This window comes from Rhinoderma darwinii, chromosome 9, assembly GCF_050947455.1.
Source record: "Rhinoderma darwinii isolate aRhiDar2 chromosome 9, aRhiDar2.hap1, whole genome shotgun sequence".
Lineage (NCBI taxonomy): Eukaryota > Metazoa > Chordata > Amphibia > Anura > Rhinodermatidae > Rhinoderma > Rhinoderma darwinii.
In genome coordinates, this window is record NC_134695.1 from 103,385,741 (window position 1) to 103,408,178 (window position 22,438).

At 46.5% G+C, this 22,438-nt stretch overlaps 1 protein-coding gene across 1 annotated transcript in view; it reads left to right on the plus strand.

Moving 5' to 3' along the window:
- The window catches only part of CETP (cholesteryl ester transfer protein), a 47,396-nt gene that overhangs the window by 530 nt on the left and 24,428 nt on the right, over positions 1 to 22,438 (plus strand). Inside the window, exons 2-4 of the mRNA XM_075838688.1 lie at positions 10,354 to 10,468; positions 11,445 to 11,576; positions 14,310 to 14,380. Of these exons, the coding sequence (XP_075694803.1) occupies positions 10,354 to 10,468; positions 11,445 to 11,576; positions 14,310 to 14,380 (318 nt within the window). The remainder of the gene's footprint in view (positions 1 to 10,353; positions 10,469 to 11,444; positions 11,577 to 14,309; positions 14,381 to 22,438) is intronic.

The following is a 22,438-nucleotide window of genomic DNA, read 5'->3' on the forward strand; positions in this document are numbered from 1 at the left end:
ATCAAAACTGCAGATAAACGCTGGTAATTCCGCAGGTAAAATCCGCACTTAATATTGTGTTTTTGTTTATGCGTTTTTATACTTTAATCAAGTTTTGTTAGCCCTCAAGTTAAAATGACAACGCTGGTACATGGCAGAGACATCAGTGCAAGGAAAAAAAGACATAAAGCAAATATGTGAGCACCAATTTTCACAAAAGTAAAAGAAATACAAAAACAGGAAAAACATCTCAAAAAGGAAAGACCGAGCATGTACACGTCAGACAGACAAACCATAACAAGGACAACGAGACAAAAGGAGGGGCGGGGGAACCAGTGAACCCCATAAACTTCACAAAGCTTCAGGAAGGGTTAAACTTGGCTGAGTTGTTTGTGTTTTTATGCTGTGGATTTTGGTGCGCTTTTTCATAAACTTGTCAGATACAATTCTGAGATGGAAGCGCAAGATAAATTGGCATTCTGCGGATTTTAAAAGCCACACAGCAGGTCAATGTACTATACTTGTGGAAAAATTCTGCAACGTGTAGGTAAGATTACTTTACGTCTCACTACTTTTCTGGTACTGTAAAATGCTGTGAATTTACCGCAGGAAAATCTGTGCAGCAACTCCGCACCTAATATACATCATCTGCATGTACCTTATAGTTAAAGGGGCTGGTCTTTTTTTTTAATTATTTTTTTACTGATGACCTATAGGATCCTTGCAGGTCCAACACCCAGACCCGCATCGATCAGCTGTTCTGACTGCCTCCGGGTGCCGGAAGCAGAAGGCTCCGACCACTGTATAGCGGTCATGCTGGGTTACTGCAGCTCTGCTCCTACTCACTTCAATAGGAGTAGAGTTGCAGCACGGCCTTTATATAGTGGTTGGAGCCTTCTGCTTCCGGCACCGACCCCTGCATAGCGTCTGGCACCCAGAGACAGCCGCAACAGCCGATTGGTACGGGGTCTGGGTGTCATATACTGATGACCTATCCTGTGGATAGTCATCAGTATAAAAAACAGCCCACAACCGGGACAACCCCTTTAAAGACATTTTCCCATCATCTCCCCCCAACGGTGAGTTGATCAGCTGTGATCGCCAGGAGTAAGCTGATGGCACATGCACATTTGGTAGTGGTAAAGTTATGATTACATTAAACGATGGTTGCATTGAGTACTCCAGAGAGACCCTCTTTGCATCAGCTCCCCATTTTTACTAAGGCCTCATGCACACTTCCATCGGCCGTTGTACGGCCGTTAATGACGGTCCCGTCACACACGGGCTGCACGCGGATGGCTTCCGTGTGCAGCCCGTTGTTTCACAGACCAAATTCAATGCAAAAGCCGAGACTGTTCCGTCAAAAACGGGCAGGAGTAGGACCTGCACTACTTTTGACAGAACGGCCGCACGGTTCCGTTAAAACAACGAAAGTGTGGATGGCCCCATTGAAATGTATGGGTTCAAGGTGCTATCCGTGACAACAACGGATAGCACCCTGAAGGAAAATACTGAAGTGGGCATGAGGCCTAATAGAGAGCAATTCAGTTGGGGACCCTCTCTATTACGTCCATATGCACTAATAAGGCAAATGGACAGGAGTTGTCCTGATGGGACAAGGTCCAGTCACAGTTGAGAAGTCAATGGAAAATACTGCAGAGCAAATGTATGTCAGCACATATGTCCAGTTGTAGAAATAATACGGTCCAGTAGTAACAATTTGGAGGACAACCATGTTCATCTGAACTATATAATGCAAATGTGAATGGCAATTATTATGTATAAATTCATTTATTTTATTTTTTTCCAGATAGATCCAAACAGATTGGGCCTCGTTTAAAACAGACAGCCTTGTTGCCAATAGCAACTGATCACAGTGCAGCTTTCATTTTCCCACAGCCATTTAAAAACTAAGCTCAGATTGGTTGCTATCGACAACAAGGCCAGTTTCTTTGTTAGTTGTGATAAACGAGGCCCATACTATGAAAATTTATTTGTTTAAATCAGTCTGCCCATTGACTTCAATTTTATATATATAAAGGTAGTGTGATATACATTTATGCCACTTAATAACAAAACTGTATTTAGACATAAACCTGCCAAAAGGACACACTTTCGGCATAAATTTACCTCAGAAACTTGGTCCTGGCCATATCTGTGACAGAACTTTTCTATAATAGAGGAACATAATATCATCAAACATTCCCTACGTCCCGTGTACTACAATTATCAGTTTATATTTGTTTGCGTACAGGACTAGACGAATATATATACCGGAGGGTTAAGCTTAGTAACAGATCGCCCTGTGTTGCATTTAATCTTGTGTTTATCTTAAAATGTCTCATATAACAAGCCTCCTGGCATCGGCCCGATCATTCTCTGTCAGAAAGAGTTTCATTTTACTTAAAGGGTAAATAAACCTTTAAAAAAAACTTGTGACATATCAGAAGCTTTGATCAGTGGGGGTCTGAGCGTTGAGGCCCCCACCAATCGCTAAAACGAATTGCTAAAGCGGTCGGATGAGCGCTGTGCCACTTTGTTTCTGATCAGCCTTTCACGGAAAGCTGAGCGAGTGGCGTGCGGTCTCATAGACTTTTTATTGAGCCTGTACAGCCCTGAATTGGCTTTCCAGGGAGAACTGAGCAAAGCCGATCAGAAACGAAGGGGCACAATGCTCACCCGAGCGCTTCTGACGCTTAGTTTAAGCGATCGGTGGGGGTCTCAGTGCTCAGTGTTATTCCTCCTGGTAATAAATAAATTGACAAATAGGTTGTTAACTTTCAGTACTGACTGGATTAAACATGGTGTCAGTCATGCATCTAAATATGGAAGTTATTATGGTAGAAATTAAAACACACACACACACATGGCTAAACTACTATCTGAACTTGCATTTTTCTTCCTTATAAATGGCATAACGAGGACCTGTCACTAGGTCAGTAAAGCCCAATTTCCTACCTCATGTCATAGGCGATGTCACACTGATGACGTCAGTGTAATTTGTATCCCAATCCATATTTTACTTTCCGAGTTATGAGCCATTTTCTTGTTATGCTTGTTAGGTAAGACTAAACGTGGACACCACAACACTACTCAGTTCTTTTCTAATCAACGGTTTACTGAAAAATCACAATTTCAAACAGGCCAAATAGAAACAATGCAGTATTCAAGTCAAGTCTCTCAGTAGCTGGGGCCCTCGCCCTCGTGGGAGTCCCACTCGCCCTTGGGTGGCTGCGCCTGGCGCTCACTGACCCGGCCCGGCGGGTCTCAAGAAGGAATGGGCCGTCTCCGCGGATCACTGTGGTGCTACCACTCACACTGCGGAATCCCCAAAGGTGGAAGCTATGCCCCTCGCCCTTTGGCTACGGCGTGAGTCCGGCGGATATATTACCGCGTGCGCCTCCGCGGGTCAGAGTGAGAGCTACTCACTACCACGCGGCATACCACCCTTACCTCCGATTTCTGCTCCTCTGTTGATGAAGATGACGTCTTTTCCCTTGTGTCTCCTGACACCGCTGAGCTGTAGTGAATGTCCAGCTAGTCCTCTTTTAGGAACGTTGAGCCAAGGATACTTCTCCTACAAATGGCGGCAGCCTGGTCACTGTGCTCTCTCTCTGTCACACTGCAAGTCCTCTTTTTCTTGTCCCCACTCCGCTCTGCATCCTCTCTCCTGCCCAAGTCTCCTCCCTTTTTTCCTCCTCCTTCCTCTTCCTGGGGTCCTGCCAATTTCCCCTTCCCTCTCTCTTCATCTGTGCTTTTGTTCCTCCCTTTTTCTGTCCTAATGGCCTGTCTGTTTTCTCACTCCTGCTGTGTTCCACTGCCCCCCAGTGGTCATTGTTAACTTTACGGTTTCTACACATTGTTTCTAAGACATATGTCTAACCTTTGCTGCAAGCGGCCTGACGTCACACAAACGGGGGAAAACACGAGGCCCAGAAGGGGCTGAGAGCACAAATGGACACCTAAGGCTCGTGGAGATGGTGGGAGGCGAGGGGGCTGCGACCCCTATCATGTCATGAGGGTGCAGGAGGCTGGTACCCCCATTACACATCTCCCTTGAGGAAATAGTGCAGTCCCCGGCACTACAGTCAAAATCCCTGTAACGGGACGGTAAGGTCCCTCTGTTCTCCCGACGGGGGTAACGTACCGTCCCTTCTTCTTGGTCCCTTTCACCTGTTGTTGAGGATGGGACATCTGCGACCGGGACCACTACCCACCATTCGCCACTAGGTTCAGCGGGGGTAGTGTCAGGTGCCGTAGCCGGTGTCAGCTCCCTCATCTGCTCAGCTGGAAACGAACAGGGTCTCAGCAAGTTTCGGTGTAGTTTCCGTACCCTGCCGTTTCCGTCTTCTCGCTGTACTTCGTACACTGAGAGTTGTGGACTCGCTCTTCGGATAACGACATAGGGCACTCGCTCCCAACGTGGTGCCAACTTACTGGCTCGTTGTGCTTGTTTGTTGCGGACCAATACCCTGTCCCCAGGGTGGAATGGTTCTATGGCCTGGCTGGGTCCGGCCGTTATCGAGGGTTGTTCATGTCTCCTTGCTGCTTGTACTCGATCTCGAGCTCGCTGAATCCTGCGCTGGTGCTCCACTATCCACTGAGACGGGGTTCGCCCACTATTTTCTTCAGGTTGCTCCATGAGTAAGGCTATTGGTAGGCGTCCCATTCGGCCAAACATGAGCTGATAAGGAGTGTATCCAGTAGTACTGTGTATGGTATTATTATATGCCCATACTACGTCTTCCACATAATTAGGCCACCGCTCTTGGTGATCGTCGCCCAAAGTTCTCAGCATCCCCAACAGAGTCCGGTTAAAGCGTTCACACGCCCCGTTGCCCTGAGGGTGATAGGGTGTCGTTCGCGACTTCCGTATGCCGTGTAGCACACACAGCTCTTGAATCAGCTGTGATTCGAAGTTTGGACCCTGGTCAGTTAACAGTCTCTGTGGACACCCATAGGGCCGTATAACGTGAGTCCATATTAGTTTGGCTGTGGTGGGTGCTGTCTGGTCCCTGGTGGGGATGATGATCGCATATTTGGAGAAATGATCTACACACACCAATGCGTATTTGTGTCCGGAGGTCACTTCATGGACGGTAAGGAAATCCATTGTTAACAGTTCAAAGGGTTCCCCCGTGTGTATGGCCTGCGGCACGGTAGTCTGCACTGGTCCTTTGTGGATAGCACAGTTGGCGCATGTCCTGCATATCCGCTCCACCGTCTCACTCAGTTGTGGGCTGTAGAAATAACCTCGGACCAGGGCCTCCGTTTTCACAGCGCAGAAGTGTCCTCCGACCTCATGTAGGGTCCGGCAGACTGACTCTACTTCTTTGATCGGCAACACCAATTGCCACACGACTCGTTGCTCTTTCGCCATCCAGAGCCGGCGGTAAATGACTCCACCTCGAAGGAGCAGCCGCTCCTGTTGTCTTGCAATTTGGCATCCCCTTCGTGTCAGCTGAGCACGTTCGGACCCTGTCGGCCGCCGTCTGGCCAGAAGCCACCCATGTAAATGTTTTAGGTCCTTATCAGACCTCTGTTTCTCCTGCCACTCTAGACGACTGTACAGTTCACCCACTTCGGGCCCTCCATTCCTGACCTCCAGTTGCGTCACCCTGCTTGCCACCCGCAGTAGGGGGATCTCCACCTCTTCCACTTCTTCATCCTGATCCCCGACAGGGTTCGTTGTCGGGTTCCGGGACAAGGCATCCGCATTGCCGTTGTTGCGCCCAGGCTTATAGCGAATTATATAATCAAACCGGGCGAGGCGTGCCACCCAGCGCTGCTCTAGTGCACCCAGTTTGGCGGTGTGTAGATAAGCAAGCGGGTTATTGTCAGTATAGATCTCTATCCGGCTTCCCGTCAAGTACTCTGCAAATCTTTCCGTAACGGCCCAGACTACAGCTAGGAGTTCAAGGCGAAAGGAACTGTAATTCAGGGGGTTCCGCTCGGCGGGCCTCAGACTCCGGCTACCGTACGCAATCACCCTTTCCACTCCATCTCTCTTCTGTGACAGCACCGCTCCCAAACCGTGCAGGCTAGCATCAGTATAGAGTTGGAACGGCTGTGAATAGTCCGCGAATGCCAAGATGGGCGCAGTCGTTAATCGCTCCTTTAACTGTTGGAAGGCCTGTTCCTGAGTCGGGCCCCATCGGTTGGCCACCGATGTACTCTGTTTCCCCCGCCGTTCTGCCGGCTGCCCCCGTAACAGTTCGTGGAGTGGACCGGCAATCTTGGCAAAATCTTGGATGTATCGCCGGTAGTATCCTACCAGCCCCAGGAAGGCTCTCACTTCGGTAGATGTGCTGGGTGGTGGCCAGTCCATGACGGCTTGAATCTTGCTAGGATCAGGTGCCACTCCCTCTGGGCTGACTACATGTCCCAAGTAGTTGATCTTCTGTCTCGCAATCCGACATTTAGTCGGTTTTAGTTTCAGCCCGAACCTCGTCAAACGGCTCAGTACGGCCTCCAGGTGACCCAGGTGCTCTGGAAAGGTGCTGGAGTACACTACGATGTCATCTAGGTAAATCATGATGGACTCGAAGTTCATGTCTCCTAGGCAGTGTTCCATCAACCGTTGAAATGTACTTGGGGCGTTATTCAACCCGAATGGCATCCGGTTACACTCAAATAACCCCATTGGTGTGATGAATGCCGTCTTCTCTTTGTCTTCCTCTCGAACGGGAACTTGCCAGTACCCACTGGCTAGATCGAGGGTAGTGAAATACTGAGCCTGACGGAGTGCTGTGAGTGACTCTTCCACTCTCGGGAGGGGATAAGCGTCCCTATGTGTGCATGCGTTCAGTCGGCGATAATCGATACAGAATCGTAGGGTGCCATCCTTCTTCCGCACTAGCACAATTGGCGCAGCCCACGGGCTTGTACTTTCCCGGATCACTTGGCCCTCCAACATCTTCTGGATTAGGTCTTTGACCTCCTGGTACAATGCAGGTGGTATGCTTCTGTATCTTTCCCGCACTGGGACTGCACCCCTAGTGTGAATGGCGTGTTCTATAGCGTCGGTACAGCCATAGTCTTCCTCGTGAGAAGCAAAAGCAGTCAAGTAGCGTTGTAGGAGCGCCCGTAGTGCTTGTTCAGACTCCGGGTCGGGGGCCACCCCCTGCAATTTTAGTTGTTGCCACAGCCAGGTCAGTGTCCCTCCAGCCTCCTCTGTCTCCTCGGGCTCTGGCTCGTTGGACTGCCCGTGGGGTTCCGACTCAGTTACATCTTGAGGTCGTATAACATGTACTGCCGCTAGAGCTGTGGCGGGAGGGATGACAGTCACCACATCATCCAGATTCATCAGCCGAACGGTGGCGCAGCCCCGCGCTATTCGGCACACGGTCCTTCCCACCATCCAGTTGGAGGCTGGAGAGGCGTCGCTAAGTGGTTCTACTATCACAGTAGCATTCCTCAACCGTAGATGTGTCTTCACCTCCAATGGTAGCGTTAACTCTTGTCTAGGGGGCAGTTGAAGGGGTTTTCCTCGGGGTGACCTAATAGTACCCACTTGTCCTTCCTCTTGGGCTACTCTTTCTTTTTGTCGGCAGATTCTCTGTAACTGTTGAAGAGACTGTTGCACTCGGGTGTTCCCGCCGACTCTTTCCCAGTAGACGGTTCCCATCTCCCGCAACAGGAGTCCGTCTAACTCTCGTAGTATGTTCATGCCGATGATTACGGGAACACCCGGCCGGGCATAGTTAGGCACGACCAACACGGCCTGTCTAGGGATTGATTTTCCGAACAGCTCCATATCTAACCAGGTCATTCCAACCACTGGGATGGGGAGGTTGTTGGCAGCTGTCAAGGTGAGCCAAGGGTTCTCCAACTCATCAGACCCCGCAAAGTGTCTCTCATACACTTCCTTTGCCATCGTCGTAACTTCAGAGCCCGTGTCTAACAAGCAACTCACGTCTATCCCCTTTATCCGGGCCTGTAAGATGGGCGATCTGCCTGCGATACGGTGATATTGATCATTCGGGCCGATGGAATTGGAGGTCCCCGCCGCTTGGCCCTCAGCCGCGGGTGATTCTAGTTTAAAGGTGGCCGTTCCATCCTAGGGGCCTGACAGTCTCTTGCCAGGTGTCCTGGTCGGCCACATTCCCAACACCGGCGAATTTCGGCCGGATCAAATCTTCTCTGCCGAGGACGGTCCTCCCGGGTAGAACTTGCCGCCTTCAGCTGGTTGATCTCTTCTCTCATCTCCCTCATGGACTCCCTCACATCCCTGGCAAAGTCTCGGAGGAAAGCACTCTCTGGTGTGGGGTCCATTTTCGGAGGTGGTCCGCTTTTGGTAGAGTTGTGTACACTAACGTGAGCACCATCCTCTCCCTCGCGCTGCCACTCTATGGCCTCTCGAACTACGTCCACTAAGGCGGTATGCGGCTCCGTCCGTATATAGTCTCTGAGGCTCCTTCTTAGAGCTCTATTCTTCAACCCAGACACGTATTGGTCCCGCAGCACCCTGTCCGGGTCAGGAACAGCCGCACACCCCTCTTGATCTTTCTTGCTAAGTCGGTTCCACAATCGTTGGAGTGCGACCGAGTACTGTTGGACAGATTCATCTTCCCGCTGACTACGGGTATAGAATTTTTTCCGTAAATCGGTAACTGAGGTAGTGTCTCCGTATAGGGTTTCGAGCCTGGCGATGATGTCTTCCAGGGTCGCTCTTTGACTGACTGGGAGGACTACTACTGCTGCCCGAGCATCTCCTTCTAGCAGGCTCAATGCGAGATCCGCTTGGTGTGGGGGAGGTACTTGGTAGAGTCGGGCCGCTGCTCTTAGCCTCTCAGCCCAATCCATAAGCGTCACGCTCTTTCCGTCATATTTGGGCACATTAAACATGGCTGCCCCCATAGGGAACAGAATTGGGGGTGGGGCTGGGGCACTGATGGCAGGCTCCGCTGAAGTTCCTGGTTGGCTCATCCTGTTCGTGACGCCACGTGTTAGGTAAGACTAAACGTGGACACCACAACACTACTCAGTTCTTTTCTAATCAACGGTTTACTGAAAAATCACAATTTCAAACAGGCCAAATAGAAACAATGCAGTATTCAAGTCAAGTCTCTCAGTAGCTGGGGCCCTCGCCCTCGTGGGAGTCCCACTCGCCCTTGGGTGGCTGCGCCTGGCTCTCACTGACCCGGCCCGGCGGGTCTCAAGAAGGAATGGGCCGTCTCCGCGGATCACTGTGGTGCTACCACTCACACTGCGGAATCCCCAAAGGTGGAAGCTATGCCCCTCGCCCTTTGGCTACGGCGTGAGTCCGGCGGATATATTACCGCGTGCGCCTCCGCGGGTCAGAGTGAGAGCTACTCACTACCACGCGGCATACCACCCTTACCTCCGATTTCTGCTCCTCTGTTGATGAAGATGACGTCTTTTCCCTTGTGTCTCCTGACACCGCTGAGCTGTAGTGAATGTCCAGCTAGTCCTCTTTTAGGAACGTTGAGCCAAGGATACTTCTCCTACAAATGGCGGCAGCCTGGTCACTGTGCTCTCTCTCTGTCACACTGCAAGTCCTCTTTTTCTTGTCCCCACTCCGCTCTGCATCCTCTCTCCTGCCCAAGTCTCCTCCCTTTTTTCCTCCTCCTTCCTCTTCCTGGGGTCCTGCCAATTTCCCCTTCCCTCTCTCTTCATCTGTGCTTTTGTTCCTCCCTTTTTCTGTCCTAATGGCCTGTCTGTTTTCTCACTCCTGCTGTGTTCCACTGCCCCCCAGTGGTCATTGTTAACTTACGGTTTCTACACATTGTTTCTAAGACATATGTCTAACCTTTGCTGCAAGCGGCCTGACGTCACACAAACGGGGGAAAACACGAGGCCCAGAAGGGGCTGAGAGCACAAATGGACACCTAAGGCTCGTGGAGATGGTGGGAGGCGAGGGGGCTGCGACCCCTATCATGTCATGAGGGTGCAGGAGGCTGGTACCCCCATTACATGCTGATTAGGCGATACTAGCCAAAGGGGCGGTAAGACTGAGGTGTCACTGGGGGCGATGTCTGTGTTGTCTGTATAACACTGTCCTGTCAACGTCATACAGCTTCTCCCCTTTCCTGCACAGCAAGATCTTGCAGTAGAAGCTGAGATCACGCTGTGCAGCGAAGGGGAGAAGCTCTATGATGCTGATAGGACAGCGTTATACAGTCAACACAGACCCCACCCCCAGTGAAACCTCAGCGTTACCACCCCTTTGGCTAGTATCACTTAATTAGCATAAGAGGAAAATGGCTTGTAACTCAGAAAGTAAAAAACAGATTGGGATACAAATTACACAGACATCATCAGCGTGACAGCGCCTATGACTTGAGGCAGGAAATTGGGCTTTACTAAACTGGTGCCAGCTCCCCTTTAACTTCTACATCATGTGCTTATCAGTGAATGAGAAGACTTCTGAAGTTATCCAGGCCGCCTTTAGGCATGCATCTTTTCCTAACATCACCGGAGAAAAATCTGTCAGATTTCTGGGGCAAGTGACGTATGGTTTAACAAAGTAAGTGTCACACTTTTGCAGAATTGTATTTTTGCTGAAAGATACAAACAAGTAATGCGTGGGCAGCACTAGATTAGGATAGGTTCTTCAGGTTTTCACTGACACGAAGCAGAGACCGTGAAAATCTTGAGGAATCATATAGTATATTAGAAGACAGCGTAATCCCTTTAACTATCAGGGCTCGAGATAAACTTTCAAAGAGGAACCCTACATTTAATATAGGGGCGTAAACCGGATTAATAGGGCTTCATTGCAAAACTCAGAATGGGCCCCACTGAGACCCCCGTCTTTCCATTTTTAGGCCCTAAAATAATTTGGACTCATTTCATGATACACTATATGGACAAAAGTATTGGGACACGCCTCTTAATCAGTAAATTCAGGTGTTTCATTCAGTCCCATTGCCACAGGTGTATAAAATCCAGCACTAGCCATGCAGTCGCCTTTACAAACATTTGTGAAAGAACGGGTCATTGTAAAGAAATCACTGAATTTCAGCGTGGTACTGTAATTGGATGCCAGCATTGCAACAAGTCAGTTTGTGATATTTCCCTCTCCTAGATATTCCATGATCAACTGTGAGTGGTATTATTGCTAAGAGGAAGTATTTAGTAACCACAGTGGATCCTGAGGTGTAGTGCAAAAAAAGTTGCCAACGCTCGGCTGATACAATAACTGTAGAGTCCCAATCCCACAAAAACTGTGCGCTGGGAGCGTCATGGCACAGGTTTCCATGGCCGAGCAGCTGCATGCAAACCTTACATCACCAAGCACATGGCAGGTTGGGGGCCTGGTGCAGATTTTGTATTGTGGCCCAGTAGCTTTAAGTTACGCCTTTGGAGCTCCACCATCAATATATAGCAATCTGTCCATAAAGATTTGGAGCAAGCAGCAGACAAAACTCCATCCCACCAATGGTAATTCACAAATGTTATCACTGGCGTTAGTAATACTAGCTAATGTGTATCTGCTTCAGTATCCAGGTCAGTAATTTGTCGATAGAAAACAGTGAAGTGGAATTGAAGGAGGATGACGCTGTTGAAATCATGATCAAAAACGTGAGCGCATCTTTTAAAGGAACTCTGAACTACGGATATGGGACCTGGTTGTAAGTGGACACATGACTTATACACAATATAAGGCCTGATATACATGAGCGTGTTATACGACCGTGTGACGCGTGTGCTTTTCACGCGGGTCGCACGGACCTATACAAGTCTATGGGCAGTGCAGACAGTCCGTGAGTTTTGCGCAGCGTGTGTCCGCTGTGTAAAAGTCACGACATGTTCTATATTTTGCCGTTTTTCGCGCATCACGCACCCATTGAAGTCAATGGGTGTGTGAAAACCACACATGCCGCACGGAAGCACTTCCGTGCGAACTGCGTGATTCGCGCAACAGCTGTCAAACTCTGAATGTAAACAGAAAAGCACCACGTGCTTTTCTGTTTACAAACATCCAAACGGAGTGTCATAATGATGGCGGCTGCGCGAAAATCACGCAGCCGCGCATCATACACTGATGAAACACGGAGCTGTTAAGTGCCTTTTGCGCACGCAAAACGCAGCGTTTTTTGCATGTGCAAAACGCACACGCTCGTGTAAATCAGGCCTAATAGAGAGAGAATAATCTCTATCCATATCTACTTTCTTTAAGCGTGTATTAATAGGAATATGTTCATTTTTACTTGCGCAACCTTAAAGGGGCTATCTCATAAAGGCAAAGATTTTTTTTAATTAGCGAGAGATCCCCTATATGACGTCCGTATGCCCTTATAGTGCGTATGGAAAGGGATTGTCTTTGACAACTTCTTTAAAGGGGTTTTCCAAGACTTTAAAAACTTCAATCGGCTGCTGGATGTGTACTAAAAAAAAAACATAACTCACTTGTTAAATCCCATGCCGCTCCAGCACCAATACTCGGATTCCGTCAGCCTTTGTTTATTTTCCTACAGCAATGACTTGCCATACATTCACGAGACCACTGCAGCCAATGCAAGGCCTCAACGGAGGTGCTTGCATGCGTGGCAGGTCACCGCTAGGGCCAGTAATTGGCTGCATCGGTCACCTGGATGTATGGCAAGTCATCGATGTAGGAAAATAAACAAAGACCCACAGGGACTACTGGACCATCGGTGCTAGAGTGACAGGGGATTTAATAGGTGAGTATTGTTTCTTTTTTTATCTTATAACATATCTAGCAGCCTATTTCATTTCATAAAGTCTCGGACTACCCCTTTAAGTGCAATCCAGTCATTGGCTGGCTCAGCATGCAGAATTTGCCCATATACAATATATTACGGATTCAAATTATTTTTTGTTATAGCTATATGGGTACGTTCACACATACGGGTAGTGATGTGGAATAAGGTCAAACCCACCTTATCAGTAAAGTTTTACCATGGTTTTATTGGGTTTAAAAATATTTTTTTTTTGTTTAAAGAAGATCATATTTGTTGACCTCCTTCTATGGAAAACAGCATTTCATTTAACAAAACGTTCTCCAAAAATGGACATTACCTTTAAAATGTCTATTAAACTACGGATAGGCCAAATTCACACAGATTAAGATAAATAGCTGTAATATAAAAAAAAGTTGATATGAAAAACTGATAAGGTACAGTATACATATGGCATTAATCTATGTAAAAAGTTGAGTAACTTTGCAAGTAAGCAGCAACACTGATATTGTATGAATTATGAGTTACAGCCTATTGTTTTAGTCCTGAGCAGCATTCACAATTCTGCGAGCTTCAGAGCTGAAATCTCCCAGCATTTCTGTTAGCACAATCTGCACAGTGCTTGATGTAGTAAAATCTCTGCATAGGAGCTCAGCTCAAGCAGTTAGGTATCTGACAACAGGCGTGTTGACCTTTTTAAATAACAACGGAACCGTTTCCAATAACAAAATCAGAATTGTGAATGCAGCTCTGGACTATAATACAGGCTGTAACTCAGGATCAATGTATTTACAAAGTAACTAAATTAGTTATGCAGATTATATCTATATATAAACTGTAAAGTGGTGTTTAAAGAGGATCTGTCACTAGTTTAGTAATGCCCTATCTCCTAGCTAATCTAATAGGCGCTGTCACACCGATGTTAGTGAAAATTGAGTCCTAAAAAGTTTATTATTTTAAAAGTTATGAGCTTTTTTCTAAATATGCAAATGAGGCTATACTTGACAAATGGGCGTTAACACCAACGATTGTCCTGAGGTGGAGCTACGTCACAGCCCTTGACACTGTCCTATCAGCATCAAGCTGCTTCACACAGTGTGTGAGAATGGAGGGAAGGGGCATCACTTAAAACAGCCATTTCTCGGGCTGTGGACCTTCTAGAACAGTGCTTCTGGTGGCATATGATCGCAGTTCTAACTGTGAAACAACTGGAGATATCACCAATTGAATACACAGTCGGGAATGGAAGCTGTATACTATATGATCACACGGTGTTGCTGGGCTGGGAAGAGGAGAACTGTATGATGATGATTGGACAGCGTCGTACAGAAAACATTACACCGCCCACAGCGAAAAGAAAGAGTCCCCTCCTATTTGGCTATTAGAGCGAAATTACCATATTTAGAAAAATGCTCATAACTTTGCCAATTATAAAAGTTTTTGAATAAAAAATCACACTAGTTACCAGCATCATAGCGCCTATTAGATTAGTTAGGAGATTGGGAATTAACAAAAAAGTGACAGATCCTTTTTAAAGGTGGAAATACCCTTTGAATCCTGTGACTTTAGAAGTAATCTAGAACATTAGATCTGACACTTTTATCTTTACAATATTAGTTTTGGCGATGATTTTAATCTAAAACTGTTATCTTTAATTTGTAGTGTTAAGGTCGAACAATCTGTTGACTTTGAAATCTTTTCCTCCACTGATTTACAAGTGAACACCAAACTCAGTAAGTAGAGAAGATGTAAATGCCCGACATTGAAGAAAATGTATGTATGTGTGTATGTATATATATCTATATATGTATATATATATAGTAGGTAGTAGGTATTTCCTCGTTTATATATATATATATATATATATATATATATATATATATATATATATAATGTTTAGCAAATAATTTTTACCAACGTAAGTCTATAGTATAAATTAGTTTACATATAGTATAACTGTAATAAACAAAATGTTTTTCCAAATTGTATCCATACAATTTATAAGTTGTTTAGCCTGCACCTATCAATTTTCTATGGTCCGGCTCTGCAAAGCTCTCTGTTACGACCAGCAGGTTTGTGGAACCTCATGGGCCCTGGTGCCCCCTTCCCCGCAACTTCTTTTTATGGCCGATGTCTGTGGTCCACCTGTAACTTACAGCTACATCGCTGCGTATTGATGCAGCATTAGCAGCCAGAGGCGTTGCTATGGTCAGAAAAGATCATGGGCACTAACTCAAAGACATACTTTGTACCGCCCACCCCCCATACCTCTAAATAATGCAGCCCCCAATAAGTGTCAAATACCAGTTCTACACAGTGAATAGTGAGCATAGTAATAGTTACATCCATCTCAACTTCTTCCAAGTTCCAGTCATGACTCGTTTTTGTGCACACACTTCCTATTCTGTTGCTACCCGCAGTGCTTCTACAGATTTAGGCTATGTTCACACAGCGAGGATACGCTGTGGCGCAGGGAATTCCGGGCAAAAAAAACATAATAAAGTCATACTTTTGCATAGTCATGGCGACGCGTCCCTCTGCCGTCCTGCAGGCTGGCCGCCTGGGATGACGTTTTATCCCATATGACCGATGCAGCCTCTGATTGGCTGCAGCGGTCACAAGGGATGTCCCAGGAGGCCAGCCTGGATGAAGAAACACAGAACTCTGGGTAAGTATAAGAAATTTTTTTTTTCAACGTTGAATCGCTGCTTTTCCGCCGCAAAAAAACCACATCTGCTATTTGTTGCAGGTTTTACATCCCTATTGAATTCAATGGAGAAAACCCGCAAAAAAAAAATACAATTGACATGCTGCGAATTTAAAATCGCACCGCAGGTCAATTTCTGAGCAGATTTTCCGCTCGTCATTTACACAGTGTGTGGATGAGATGTGATTAAATCTCATCCTCTTTGCTGCTACTGTATTATCCTGTGGATTTTTTGCAACAAGATCCGTTACGGAAAATCTGCAGTATCTACGCTATGTGTGAACTTACCCGTATAGTATTCCTTTTTGTGCCCCCAAAGTAATAATCCTCTCTATGCCCCCCAAAGTAATAATACCCCCTGCAGTTTGCGGAGACAGAATGAGAGGTCCGCTGCCGCCCCCTTTTATCATGACAAGTCTTTACTGGCAGTGTGTTTATTGCATATATATCTAAATATAAAGTATTTGCAGGTTTTTTTTTAAATAACTCAGTGACCCCGTTCTATGGCTTTCTCCCTCCAGTTCCTTGTCTGTTCCCGGTTGGTTGGCGGGCAATCCTTGTAGGCCAGCACAGCAAACACAGTTTGGACTTCTACACCAGCTTAAATGGGTTTTCTCATCATGGACAATTATGGCATATCCACCTCTGGGACCTGCACCTAGCTCTAGAACCGTGCCCCCTAAACACCGTTCTACCTTACACGGCTCTCCTGGCCATATCCTGGTTAGGTGGTCGGGAGTTACGGAAACAGCCGAGCTCACTGAGCTATGCAGTTTCCATAACTCCCATAGAAGTGAATGGGAGTTACCGAAACAGCGTAGCTATGTTGAGCTATGCTGTTTCCGTAGCAACCGAATTCTGGAAATAGCGTAGATCGCCGTGCTACGTTGTTTCAGTAACTCCCATTCACTTCTATGGGAGTTACGGAAACAGCGTAGCTCAGCGAGCACTTGGCTGTTTCCGTAACTCCCGACCACCTAACCAGGATGTGCCTGGGAGGCAGCGGAGATGAAAAAGCTAGAATGCGGTGTAGGGGGTCCCGTTCTATAGATAGGTACGGGTCCCCTGCGGATATGCCATAATTGTCCAAGATGGGAAACTCCTTTAACAGGCACTATTTTACGATTTGTCTGTTTGTATCTTTCATGGGCAGTGAACACTGAAGTGATCACTACAATACTGTGAGCGTGCACTGAGCTATGCACAGCACAGATATAGAGATCTAAATATCTCTGCACACTCCAGAAGAAAGCAATCAGAGTTTTTATTTTGACTTTCCCTGGCAAGTGCAGAGAAGATAAGACGGGACTGGGTGATTGCGGGGACGGAGCAGTCCTAGTCTTATCTAATTAGCAGCTCAGCTCTCAGATTACAGTGTCCTGAGAGTCTTTGCAGGAGGGAGGGGGGAGAATAACCCAGACATAGATATCAGTGCGCACAGCAAGTTCATCCTGATGACGGAGAAGTAAGAGCACAGCAGTGCATGCAAGTCCATCACTGCAGCCTGACACAGCGCGGAGTGCGGCAGTGTGATTATCCTGGCTCCTCCTCCTCGTTAGTACAGCCCAGTCAGCGTTAGCGTGGCGAGGGAGGCCTGCGGGCCCCCTGGCTTAGGGGCCCGGTTGCAAGTGCGACCGCTGCAACCCTTATAGCTACGCCACTGACTCCACCGGTTTGGCTTAGTGCCACCTCTAAGGTGTTATCTAAGTAGCCTCCCCGGTCTTCACCCTTTATCCTCTGTACAGGGTTCTGGTCTTCGCTGCGGGGAGGGTACCAAGTAGCTACCTCTTGAGGTGGTCCCACTGGAGTAGCTTCTGGCCAAACAGACACTGGCCGATGGTACCTTGAAGGATGGAAGCTAAGAACAGATCACTGGTCACATATAGATATCAGATGGCTGGCCGCAGGCAGGTAGCGGGTACCTGGACACTGGCATGTAACTGATAGCCCCAGCGGACTGGATAAAGGATGGTAGTGGATAACTGGATACAGGCTGACCACAGATAGCAATAGCGGACTGGATACAGGCTTGTAATGGACAACTGGATACAGGATTCTAACTGATAGCAATAGCGGACTGACTCAAGTACATTTCCTATTTCCGTGATAGCTAACATTGCTGCCCCTGTGGAAACCACATCCCTGTGAAGGTTCTCACTACCCATTAAAATGAGAATGAGACCAACCTAGAATAGGCCCCCACTATATGGGGGCCCCATAGCAGCTACATAGGTGATTCCGCTCCTGTAGAATCCTATGTTGGAGAGGCAGAGTAACAATGTCTATGAGTACCTTACATGACAAGTACCTTACACACCAATGAGCTATTTTAAGCCAATGGATTTGAGAACTATGGGAAATGGGGGCCCTGGACAATTACCCATTTTGCCCCCCCTCCCCCTTATTTTGGTTCTGAATGGACGTGTACCAAAACACGAGTTAATATAGAATTGTCCTGGCACAATTGTCACCTGCTCATCTCTTTAAGTACACAAAGCCATGACTTTACTGAGGTCAGCAGAATACATTCACCCTTCGTGGGACTTGATACTCCATTTTACTGTAAACACATGTACGTTTTTTTCTTACGTTTCAATAGCTCAGGGTGTTTGAGCTGGCTTCTAGCCTGTGTGTCCTGCCGGTTCATGTATTTCATGTGCTAGTACTGATCTCCTGGACTTTCATCAATGTGAGAGTAACTACTGTGACTATTGAGAAGCTTTTACTATAAGCAGAATGGTGTTCTTCATAAAAAAAACTGCTGTAAGAGGGTCCTGAAGTCTGATGCAAGTGGAGAAGACCATATTTATGAAAAGGCTGAGCCATTTCTTGAGACTGTTAAAACCCCAAAATCTACATACACATTAGCTTTGCTAAACCCACCATTTGCAGCCGGATCGGCCAACTGTCTAATATGGTTGGGGGCATCCAGACTGTCTCCCAACTTTTACTATTGGTCACAAGGATTGGGCTGAACTTCAACATTCTTGATCCTTTGTTCCACATGAGATAAGACACCATAGACAGCGTTTTATCCCCCCCTTGTCTTATTGAAATAAACCCTAATGTGATCATGAAGTTCAAGGAGAATGCTTGTTTGTCCAACAGCTATCTTATAATTATGGCCAGTTTAAGATGCTTTTGAAGGGTAAAGGGTGCAGTGGGGTGTGGACTGCAGGATATTTATGAATGTCTAGCGGTGGGTTTATTCACAAGGGGTGGGGTATTTATAAAGCGATTTGCATCATTTTTGCCGCATTCCCGTTTAGCGCAAAAATGTGCAACTTTTTATTATTTTATGCTACTCTTTCCACTTTTTAAAAATTGGGCAAGACTTAGCTACAGGCCATTCGTAGTCCGACAGATTACCCCAAGGGAGTTGGACAGAGAGATTACTAAAAACATTGGCAGAATTGCTGTTTTTTTGTTTTTTTTTGTTTGTTGTTTTTTTATTCCCCCCTCAAAAAAATAATAATGAAAGTTTCTCAATCAATTATATGTACCCTAAAATGTCCATTACAAAATACAACTCGTCCTGCAAAAAACAAGCCCTTATCTGACTTTGTGGAGGGGAAAATATAAAAGTTATGGCTCTTGGAATGTGACGAGATAAAAACTATTCTTTTTCCATAAAATAAACGATTACTGTGCAAAAGTAGTAAAATGTAAAAAAATCATAAAAAGCGCTTGGTCAGGAATGCTCAAAATAGGCTGGTCCGTTACGATTTAAAGGGGTATGCCCATTTCTGACGTTTAAGGCATATCCGCGGGAGGTTTTGTGGGTGTTCCTGAGAAGATCAGGGCTTAATAAGCCCCACAAATAGGAATTCAAATGTTAGGAAGTATGGATCTCACCTTTGGGACCCACACCTATGTGGAGACTGTGGGTTCCCCGACCCCCTTCCCACCTAGTGAGGCGGCCGCTACATCCAGGCTGAGAATGATTGTAGAGGTGGTGCACATGTGCGCGGCTCTCCCCATTCACTTCTATGGAAGTTACAGAAATAGTCGAGCACGGACCTGTCAGACATTTATGGCATATCCTGTGAATATACCGTGGAGGTCTGAGGTGGGAATATGTCTACACAGTAGTATTCACTATTATACTACTAACGCTCTGTACACGCCAGGGGTCCTCTGTTGTCGGTGACTTTTACTGCACAGTATGGAGCCCGGCTCCCTGCAATGTCCGGGAAATGCAGCCGACATACGGACCGTATATCACGTACCGAACACGCTCGTGTGTGGGAGGCCTTAAACGGTGTCACGTCCAATGGGGTTGTGGATCCACTGGGCTACTCTGCTGGAACGGAGTAGCTGCAGGCCAGACAGGTGATAGGCAGGCACAGGCAGATAGCAGATACTGGATACAGGCTGGTGCCGGATTACTGACTGTTAACGAATACAGGATACAGGAACCTTCACAGGACAACTATAGGTGAGTACAACATTGCTCAGGCACTAGCATACAGGGCAGACTATCTTTAACCCCTTAGTGACCAGCCTATTTTAGGACATAATGACCAAGCAATTTTTTCCACTTTTCAATCGACGCATTTAAAGAGCTGTAACTTTTTATTTTTCTGTCGACATAGCTGTATGAAGACTTTTATTTTTTGCGGGATTAGTTGTATTTTTTAATGGCACCATTTTGTGGTACCTACTTTTTTGGTGGGGAATAGGAAAATAAACAGCAATTCCGCCATAGTTCTATGCGTTTTAAATTGACACCGTTCACCGTGCTGCGTAAATAAAATGTTCCCTTTATTCTATGAGTCGGTACGATTACGGCGATACCACATATGTAGAGGTTTTTTATGTTTTACGACTTTTGCACAATAAAAACACTTTTGAACTGAAATTATTTATTTTTGCATCGTCGCTTTCCAAGAACCATAACTTTTTTATTTTTCCATCAATGTAGCTATATGAAAACTTGTTTTTAGCGGGGAGAGATGTAGTTTTCATTGGTACTTTTTTGGGGTACATGGGAGTTATTGATTAACTTCTATTATTACTTTTTTGGGGTGCAATGGGAAAAAAATAGCAATGCCGCCATCGTTTTCGCATTTTTTTTTCTATGGCGTTCACCGTGCGGTTTAAATTACATGTTAACTGTATTTTTTGAGTCCTAAATAAAACCACGTTTTGGAAACATAGTTTTATATTTTTTTAACTGTAATCTTTATAATAATTTTAATTTAACATTTATTACTTTTTTTTTTTTTAGTCCCACCATGAGATTTCAGTATGCGATCTTCTGATTGCAGCTATAATGCTTTGGTATACTTAGTATACCAAAGCATTTTTGCCTGTTAGGGTATGTTCACACGCAAACGTAAAATACGTCTGAAATTACGGAGCTGTTTTCAGGAGAAAACAGCTCCTAAATTTCAGACGTAATTGCTCGTACTCGCGTTTTTTGCGGCGTCTATTACGGACGTAATTGGAGCTGTTTTTCAATGGAGTCAATGAAAAACGGCTCCAATTACGTCCCAAGAAATGACATGCACTTCTTTGAGACGGCGGTCTTTTGACAGCGGGGCGTAAAAAAAAAGCCCGTCTGCACAGAACACGTAAGACCCATTGAATTCAATGGGCAGATGTTTGGAGCCGTAAATAGGGCGTGTGAACATACCCTTAGTGTAAAACTGACAGGCAATGTATTAGGACGTGCCTCTGGCTGATTGACCTCGGCATTTAAGGGGTTAAAGGGCCTCGATTGAAGTAATCGATCGCTACCATTGGAGCAATTCTGGACGGAAAATACGCAGCAATTCCGCTACGTGTGGACAAGCCCTAACAGCTCTGATAACTTCACTGTAACGAGTCATGTACCTGTATGACCAGGACAGATTTTCATCCTTTGGAAGAAAACAATGAAGCATCCATTCAAGGACTACAAGTAGGGATCTTGAAAAATGTAAGGAATTGAAACAAAAAGTATATTAGAAAGTTAAATAACTTTTCATTATACAGTGCAGTGGCGTAGCTCTAGGGGATGCAACGGTTGCAGTTGTGACCCGACCTAAGCCTGATGGGCCCACAGGAACCCCGTAGCCACACTGCGCTGATCGCGCTGGTCCCGCTTCCTGAATGCTGGAGCAAGGAGCGGACTGCTCCTTGCTCCAGCACTTATTCTGCCATGAGCGGCTCGGCGCAGGCAGGCGCGATGTAGTGACGTCATCGCGCCTGTCTGCGCCGAGTCACTCAGAGGACAGACCAGAGGAGAAGTATCCTCCACCCGTCGTGGGAACGGGGATAGGTAAGTAATTATGTTATTATTTTTCTATTAGGTACTATGGGGCATTATACTGGGTAGGGAAGGGGGGCTGATATGTTTGCAGCTATAGGAGCATTTTACTATATGAGGGGCATTATACTGTATGGGCAGCATTACACTGTGAGGGCATTATACAGTGGGGACAGCTATGGGGGCATTATACTGTGGGGGCAGCTATGGGTGGCATTATATTGTGGGGGCAGCTATGGGTGGCATTATATTGTGGCAGCTATGGGGGGAATTATATTGTGGGGGCAGCTATGGGTGGCATTATATTGTGGCAGCTATGGGGGGAATTATATTGTGGGCGCAGCTATGTGGGCAATATACTGCATTGGGGCAGCTAAGGGGAGCATTATACTGTGGGGGCAGCTATGTGGGGCATTATACTATGAGAGCAGCTATGGGGGGCATTATACTGTGGGGGCAGCTATAAGGGGTCATTATACTGTGTGGGGCATTATACTGTGGAGACAGCTGTGGGTGGCATTATACTGTGGGGGCAGCTATGGGGGTCATTATATTGTGGGGGCAGTTATGAGGGGGCATTATACTGTGGGGGCAGCTATGGGGGGCATTATACTGAGGGGGCAGCTATGGGAGGCATTATACTGTGTGGGTACAGCTATGGGGCATTATACTGTGGGGGTAGCTATGGAGTGCATTATACTATGTGGGGGGCAGCTATGGGGTTATTATGCTGCATGGGGCAGCTATGGGGCATTATGCTGTATGGGGGAATTTGTTTTGGCATTGTACTGCATGGTGGCATCAGTGTGGGCATTATACTTTATGGGGGCA